This window comes from Sinocyclocheilus rhinocerous, unplaced genomic scaffold (genome assembly GCF_001515625.1).
Source record: "Sinocyclocheilus rhinocerous isolate Xijiao unplaced genomic scaffold, SAMN03320098_v1.1 scaffold2517, whole genome shotgun sequence".
NCBI lineage: Eukaryota > Metazoa > Chordata > Actinopteri > Cypriniformes > Cyprinidae > Sinocyclocheilus > Sinocyclocheilus rhinocerous.
This window is the reverse complement of record NW_015641065.1, coordinates 49,666-58,652: the sequence shown is the minus strand read 5'-3', so window position 1 is coordinate 58,652 and position 8,987 is coordinate 49,666. Positions and strand designations below refer to the sequence as shown.

The 8,987-nt window shown below is 38.1% G+C and overlaps 1 protein-coding gene across 2 annotated transcripts in view; it reads right to left on the bottom strand.

The window, feature by feature from the left end:
• Positions 1-259: 259 nt before the first annotated feature.
• The window catches only part of LOC107754570 (LON peptidase N-terminal domain and RING finger protein 2-like), a 45,942-nt gene continuing 37,214 nt past the window's right edge, over positions 260-8,987 (bottom strand). For both annotated transcript variants that reach the window (XM_016571058.1, XM_016571059.1), the window contains exons 8-12: positions 7,108-7,229; positions 6,713-6,871; positions 2,871-3,033; positions 2,595-2,744; positions 260-1,591 (exon numbers count right to left, since the gene is read on the bottom strand). In XM_016571058.1, coding sequence (XP_016426544.1) covers positions 1,433-1,591; positions 2,595-2,744; positions 2,871-3,033; positions 6,713-6,871; positions 7,108-7,229 — 753 coding nt within the window. In that variant the 3' untranslated portion in view covers positions 260-1,432. The remainder of the gene's footprint in view (positions 1,592-2,594; positions 2,745-2,870; positions 3,034-6,712; positions 6,872-7,107; positions 7,230-8,987) is intronic.

Below are 8,987 nucleotides of genomic sequence, written 5' to 3'. Positions count from 1 at the left end.
AAATATCTTAATTTGTGTTCCGAAGATGAACGGAGGTCTTACAGGTTTAGAACGACATGAGGGTGAGTAATTAATGACAGAATTTTCATTTTTGGGTGAACTATCCCTTTAAGGCATAAATGACAGGGACATCTATTATTAACATCATAACACATAACATTACTGCCTTTAGCAAACATTGTAATGACTGTCCCAGACTTCTCTGACTCATTCAATTCAGTGGCTTTGAAAAGGCACATAGAAACAGAACATCTTTTGCTTTAAAATATAAAATGTTTTATTTCATATTGATTTACAAATTTACATAAATGCAGCATTTAAGTAGTAATTTGCACAGGAAAAGGTAGATAACGGACATACACAAGACATGCACATCACAGAGACAAGAACAATGAGAAGAAAAATGAGTGTGAACGTTCAAAGGCCTCCTATTGTCTATAAAAGATTGTTATATAGACATAAGCCCCCATCCACACATTGCACTCTGCACTCTCCAATTGATGTTTCATACGCATTAAAACGGTGCTTGTTCAAACATGTTTTACAGTAGGACTTTACACAATTTGGCTCCAGTTTACAATTTACTCATTCTGATTGTTTAAATTTTTTTCCAATTAAGATTCAATTCAAGACAAAATCACAAACAGGCTCTTGAAATATAAAAACCACACCTGTGGTTGTTACTGAATATCATTAAGACTGTATTCAAGGTTGGAGAGTGCGGCTTTTTAAATTCATGGAGGAAAATTGAATGGACATCAGCAGAACATTGCAATTTCTGACTGAATTCATAGTTTCTGAATGACCTAGGCATCTAAATGTGTATAAGAAACAAAGATACAGAGAAAGCAGGGTTACAGTACATGTAATATTAAATACGTTTCTTTAATCATCTTTTACAATATGGAAATAAGGTGAGTGCTTATTTCCAAACTGAAGCACATGGATTTTTTTTTACTAACACACAATAAGGTCCGTATTGATATTTGCAAGCCCATGGGAAGCATTTGGTCAGTCATACACACCATCTAGTCACAAAACAGAGGTGGTATTTTCAAAGGACCGAAGGTGCTTAAGAAAAAAAACTAAGTTCCCACTGTCTTCATGTTTGTTGCTACTGTTAAACTGGTAAACGATTTGATTGCACCTGAACTAAATGAGAACTTCCTAATGTAAGCCATCAATAATGATCTCTCTCATAGCATGACTACAACTTAAAATCACCACTGCTAACTGATGAGCCTAAATTAACATATTAAGATGCAAAACATTTTTATTGAACAATGTCCCATGTGACTAATTGGTGAGGGTTGCGTGCTGCAATGACGACCAAGATGGCCACTGGAAGAAACCTCAGTGACCCCAGCCTGAATCAGCATTCCCAAGCTATAGGTTAATTTTGATAATCATATTTAGACCAAGAACACATTTATCATCGAGGCCGCTTGCGAGTTACAAAAATGAGGACCCTGCGGATGGCGACCAGCCGATCCTTAAGAGCGTTCATGGCGAGGATGGTCAGCTGGGCTTTGTTTTCCAGCGGCAACACAGCCAACAGCCACCAACACCATGCAGGGCCATTGGGATTACCCTGAGAAAAAAAATAACAATCAAACATTAGCACTGAATGTATTAGATTGCCATTTTAAAGGGATCGCCGGATCGGCTTTCACCGTGGACGAAGCGGAGTCCAGCCCGGGGTCGTCACATGTGGTTGCCGCACGCCCGCCGGCCGCTCCTTCGCCGAATCCGCTGGCCGCGCCGTTCTCAAGGCCGCCGGCCTCCGCTCACTTAAGCCCATCGTGTGAGACGCATTTTATGGAAGACTGTTTCCTGAACCTGCAGAGCAACATACAATGGGTCTGTGCTCAAAGGCTGTTCTATAAAGTGGGGCAGTTACAACTTTGCAAGGACAGTCTGGTGCTTCTGACTCACAGCCTGCAAGTAAATTTTTTATATTTAAAGCGAGTAGCGCTTGTTGTTTGTCGTTTCTCCGATCACGAATGCAGACATGGTTTTATGTTTATGCGGCGCGATATGTTACGCAACGCGTAAAAACACAGTATAAATCATTATAATCCGTAATTATGTCCCCACTGGATGCAACAAATGCCTCGTTTGTAATGGGTTTTATTGGTTTTGTCTCGCCGTGCCAGGAGACAGTGTGTTAAGGGGCATAACATTTCCGTCACACACTTGAGGTATTCAGCAAATCACAACGCACTGGATAGCTGGCCAATCAGCGTACACCTCGCTTTTCAGAATGATGAGTTTTGTAAAAATCGACGCGTTTCAGAAAGGCGGGGCATAGAGGAGCAACAATAATGTACATTATGTGGAAAATAATGTGTTTTTTAAACCTTAAACTGCATAAACACATTGCATTACACCAAATACACAACATAATGTTCTTTTTAGCATCGTCATATGACCCCTTTAAAATCGCAACATAAACCTGGCTATAAAGCCAAACTACACATTTTTTAAAATAAAAATAAAATACTGGTGTGATATGCAGCAGACAGGTTGGAGGCAAGATTACTGTGAACGGTGATTTAGAACAAATGTGAGAATGATTTGGTCTAAACATTCACCCGTGGGTCAGAGTCTTTGACAGGCAGCTGCCCAAAGTGGCTGATGATTTGGTTCTTCATATCATCTTTAAGGGAGGTGAACCAGCCCAAGGCCTGATCATACACAGAGTCATGCAACTTCAGGAGCTCCGTCAACTCCTCTCCTTCAACCTGAACACACATGCACATATATGGTCAATGTGGAAGACTGGTGATTTTGTCTCTCTCACACAATCCCTTTTTTGGATTTGGACACTTGCATTCATACTTCAATTGAATGCAAAAATATATCTGTACCTTCTTATCCTCCAAATATTCAATCTTGGCTGTGTGGTATCCATCTCTCTGGCCGTGACTGAGCACTTTGAAACGAGCAATGCCTATGGTGTCCACTACAGAGCGCCCATCAGGAAAAAACTTGACATCCCTCACCTCCAGCATACAGCCATGGTCTGCAAACCTGTTAATCACACACCTCAGCCATTTAACTCCATGTCAAGATTTTATGCACTACATTAATACATTAACACTTATTTCTAATTAGGGCCCAAAGCAGTGAAAGTATATGCACTAAACCCAGGACACATATAGATATCATTGAGCTGAACAACTTTCGTACTGCATGTCATATGCTCTGCTCAACAGAAAGTCGGCTACTCTGAACTTTTTACATAGTCCTGCCCGATTGCCACCAACATAATGTCAACATAATGTCAAGACACTGAGGATGCTAAAATGCAAATGGTTTTATGATATCGAATGGTTTGGCCGAGGCAAGGTAGGTTTACCTGAAAAGATTCCACATCCAAGACATCGATTTCACTATACATTGGGGCCTTTATGCACCTAGCTGAAGCACCTTTGGCAGTGATTACAGCCTCAAATCTGTTTGGGTAATATGTATGGCTGCACAATATATTTAAATCAAATCAATATCGCAATATGGCTTAGTGCAAATGTCAATTGCACAGGCTGCAATTTAATTATTTAAATAAATATATGCTCTAATGAAATATATGCTCTACTGGTTTTTAGAGTGAATAGCTTTCACATTTCTGGACCAGTAGTTGGCCAGGTTTTAGTAAAATTAAAAATGTTGGGAAATTTTGTGGAAGATGAAAATTTAACAATTTCTAAATATCTTCTGTTGTGTTCCACAGAAGAAAGTCATTCATGCAGGTTTGGGGTGAGACGGAGTAAGTAAATAAAGCAATAAGTCCCATGAAGCTGTGATTTACAATGAATTTACAACAGCTAAGCGGACTAAAACCCCCTTAGTTGTTCTAAATTCAGTGTAAACCATGGCTTTACTAGATGCATTGCTTTTATAAAACAGTTATTTCCATATAAATATTTTACTAATATTTATTTTATAACAAAATGTGACATTTTGAAACTACTTCTTTGGCACAGTAATACTGATAGTAGAATGGTTGACAAGCAACACACAGATGCAGTGGCGCAGTAATACCGATGTAACTATGGGAAAAACTACATTTATTGTTTGAATTTTTTGATCAAAAGGACCGAATTTGAAAGAAGAGGCTATTGCTGTGTTCAAAATCACCCCCTATACCCTCATTATACCCTATACCCTTCCCTACATTAATATAGTACAGTTGAAGGAGTGAAAGAAAATGAGTGAGCGAATTTGGACAGAGTGCGCCAGAAGGGCTGCCAATTTTGCATAGTTTGTGCTTGCCGTTTAATAATGATTTGTAACTTAGCAAACTGGCTTCTCCAGTTCCAAACAAGCATTTATAAACCTTACTTAAATTATTTAATGATCAATTTAAACCAAATTTATACCTATATGATATAACACTGTACCCACATTGGTGCAGTGGTTTGGAAAACAGATGAATGGTTGATTCAGCTGCGGGCGCCATCTTCATGGCGAGATGCGGGAATACATTCGGCACAACCCTCACAGTGCATTATGGGTATTCTCTATCCCGTGAGTGTACATCAGTTGTTATTGTGGTGCATTATGGGATTGAATGAGTACACTCAACGTCCACTTTCAGACTTTCAGACAACTACAAATAGCTGTCCCCTCAAATAGTGCACTGTTTAAGGCTATGGGGGCAATTTGGGACACAGCCTATGATTCTTATTGAAGATAACAATACAGAGAGCTTATCATGATTATTGATGGTTAAGACTGGTTAATAGGCTACAACGCTGTACTCATTGTGTACATATGCGTACCGAACTGGAAAACACCTATACCGAAAATGTTCAATATGAATATGTGTGCGTTACACCCCTAATGCTTTCAAAAACTTAAACATAAAATTTTGAGAATTTTGAATATTTTTAAAGCTTGAAGGCGGTCACCATTCACTACCATTAAATGAACAAACGCAAGCAAGTCTCTAGAGTCTGCAAGGATCTGTCACATACACAGTAAGACATTACTGACACAGGAGACATTAAAGGCACATCTCCAAGCAACTGAACACATGGGAAATGCTAACATGATATTTACATTTAGTCATTTAGCAGACGCTTTTATCCAAAGCGACTTACAAATGAGGACAATGGAAGCAATCAAAATCAACAAGAGAGCAATGATATAATGCAAGTGCTATAACAAGTCTCAGTTAGCTTAACACAATACACGTAGCAAGTTTTTTTTTGTTTGTTCGTTTGTTTGTTTTTTTATTATATAATAAATAAAAAGAAAACAGATAGAATACAAAAAGAAAACTTCTTTTCTTTTTTCTTTTTTTTAAAGAAAACAAGCAGTTAGTAAATGAATAAAGTGCAAGTCTAAAAGGGGCAAGTTTTTTTTTCTTTTTTTAAAAGTATAGAATTAGAATAGAGAGTGCTAGAGTTAGAGGGTCAAATAAAGATGGAAGAGATGTTTTTAGCCAATTCTTGAAGATGGCTTAGGACTCGGCTGTTCGGATTGAGTTGGGCAGGTCATGAATTTGGGTAAAGGGGTGCAAAGTCAGTGGTGGTTTTGTAGGCAAACATTAATGCCTTGAATTTTATGCAAGCAGCTACTGGTAGCCAGTGCAAATTGATAAACAGAAGTGTCACATGCATTCTTTTCGGCTCAGTAAAAATTAATCTTGCTGCCGCGTAAAGGGTTACTCCACCCCAAAATGAAAATGTTGTCATTAATCACTTACCCCCATGTCGTTCCAAACCCGTAAAAGCTTCGTTCATCTTCGGAACACAATTTAAGATATTTTGGATGAAAACCGGGAGGCTTGTGACTGTCCCTTTGACTGCTTAGTAAATTACACTGTCAAGGTCCAGAAAAGTATAAAAGACATCGTCAGAATAGTCCATCTGCCATCAGTGGTTCAACCGTAACGTTATGAAGCGACGAGAATACTTTTTTGTATGCGAGGAAAACAAAAATGACGACTTTATTCAACAATTTGTCTCCTCTGTGTCTCTCCGCATCACCGTAGCGCCATTTTGGAGAATATCCACTAAACGCAAACTGCGTACGCTCTTCTGTGTCAGCCGCGACACAAGGATGCGTTTTCTACGTGTATTTACGCTTTGATTTTAACGAAAACAGCACATCCGTGCAGTATTCTGACACAGAATAGCATACGCTGCTTGCGTCCAGCGGATATTCTCCAAAATGGCGCTACGGTGATGCGGAGAGACACAGAGGAGACAAATTGTTGAATAAAGTCGTTATTTTTGATTTCTTCACATACAAAAAATATTCTCGTCGCTTCACAATGTTACGGTTGAACCACTGATGGCAGATGGACTATTCTGATGACGTCTTTCATACTTTTCTGGACCTTGACAGTGTAATTTACTTGGCAGTCAATGGGACAGTCACAAGCCTCCCGTTTTCATCCAAAATATCTTAAATTGTGTTCCGAAGACGAACAAAGCTTTTATGGGTTTTAAACGACATGGGGGTAAGTGATTAATGACAATTTTCATTTTGGGGTGGAGTATCCCTTTAAATGTAAACTGTATTAAAACTAGGCTACGACAACAAAACTCCACTGCAGTAGTGAACTCGGATGAAAAAAAAAGACAAAAACTCTTACCAGTTACTTGATGTATTAACGTTTTGAATTGCAATACCAAACAGATTTTCCTTATTAAGTAAATCAGTGTAGACCCACACTTTAAATTAATTCAATGCCTCTTACCCTTTCAGTTCATCAGCAATGCACATGCCAAACTGTTTCGTTCCCGTTTCCATAGATCTGCGAATCATAAGCCTGTATCGAGGCTCAAAAACATGTAGTGGGCAGGGAATGGTAGGAAATGCCATAGTGCAAACAAAGATGGGCACTTCCTGGTTCAAGCTGAAACAAGAAGAATATAAAAATGCAATATGTACACATGAACAAGAGACAATACTAATGTCCTGACAACCAACAGGGAACAATTACTATACAGATGACAAATAAATCATTAACTGTTCAGGGTATAACAAAGATACCAGCCTTTGAGAAGTGGTCAAAACCTAGGTGTGTATAGACATGGTACATCAAAGACCAGAAAAAAGTTAGGAAAACCATTATATCCAAAGTCAACTTACTTTGACAATTCTTTCATCTCTTCTTCATGTACTTTTCGCCTTTCTGCTAGTTCATCACAAAAGTAGCGCTGCAATAATTCTTCCATTAGAAGAGTTTTGTTGTACGCTCTAGTGGCCAGATACTGCAGAACAGAAAGATGTGTTCATTTTAGACAAGAAAGCATCTCCTCAGTGACTAACATCATCTAATTAAATTGCAGTTTATGAGAAAACTAACAAAACAAAGTCAAATGATACATTTATGCATACATTTCTTAGAGGAGAGGACAATATGTTATGCATAGAGGTCAGGGCTGTATAGTAACATTATTACATGTTAAAACAACCTTATCCGCAGGTGTGTGATAAATTTAAATACTCAATCTTTTATTCTTTATTTTTATTTTTTATTGTTTCTATAGTCTGTCATATCACTGTAAGCACTCTGTACTAAACGAGAATCAACATTTAAAAAAAAAATTCCACTCAAAAATCCCAGATCAAATGCCAATTCACCATGTCTGGACAGGCAGTTGCCCCAAACAACAACAGACACAAAATTACATGGTTTTAAATCTATAATCTATATCAAGTATATAAATCTATAACAACCACATCCACAATTATCACAGTCCAAGCACCAACGGCTTATTGGGGATGAAACAATGATACATGGCAGCTGTATTTTTTTCCTAATATTTTTATTTCCTTAACTACTTCATTAAGTCAGTGACTAGCCGCCACCTACTAGCGGTTTTAGTTTCATACTTTATCATTTCATTAAAAAAAATATACATTTCAAAAAACACCCACTAATGCCCATTTGAAACCCATTAATCTCATAGCATTATTTATGCAACTGTAATTGATGAACAGTCTGTGTAAATATACCTAAATGCCACTTCAGAAAACAATGTTATGGCCACATTGTAGCCTTAAAAGTTTGTGTGTGATAAATTCTGTTGAATAAAAATATTTCTTCCTATAGCTACTTTTTTGTAATGTATATTCAATGCTTTTCTCATTTAACACTTTTTTTTTTCTAAGCCCAAATTGGTGTGCAATTATTTTGCACTTAATTTTAATAATCAATTGGCCAATCACATCATGTGATTAATTAAAATGTAATTGCTTGACAGCCCTAATATATAAAACCATTATTCCTAACTTTACAGTTGGCACAATGCAGTCAGGTACATTCTCCTGGCTCAGACTGCCAAACGGAGAATCATGATTCGTGACTCCACACATTTCCACTGCTTTAGAGTACTTTACACCACTCCATACGACATTTAAAAAAAAATTAGATTTGAATATAGACTGGAACAATGGCCTAAGAGAAATTAGAAAAATGATTCAGAGGAAAACGGTTATGAACAAAGACATAAATTGCCGCCTTATAGCACCACCTAGTAGATGTCTGCATTCCCGCAGGACCCGACCAGATTTCTTGCGCCGTGGGATTAAAACGAATAAAATGCGGTAGCGTCAGTAACCCTGGTGTAATTTGAACGGGAGCGGGCGGTCTAACAATATCCCTTTCCCGACATCCATTCAGAACAGCATATCTGCGCTTTATTCTTATTGACCACCGGTACAGCCTGCACTCAGTTTGTTATGCACGTGCTGCATGCATGCTTTCTGCATCACGCGTTTTATTTGCGGGGTGTGCGCAGAATGTGCATAACGATGCTCAGAGCAGGCTGTATCGGTGGTAAATATACGGCCCTCAGACAGAACAGGCAGGTTGTTGATTAGTGACAGAGCAGAATATGAATGGAGCAAAGTGTGGATGCGCTGTCCTTGAAGGACGTTCAACTCGGTTTTGTTTATATTTTGCTTAGCATATAATTTTAAATGACAGATGTCGTATTTATTTATTTTTCTCTGCGACACTTTTC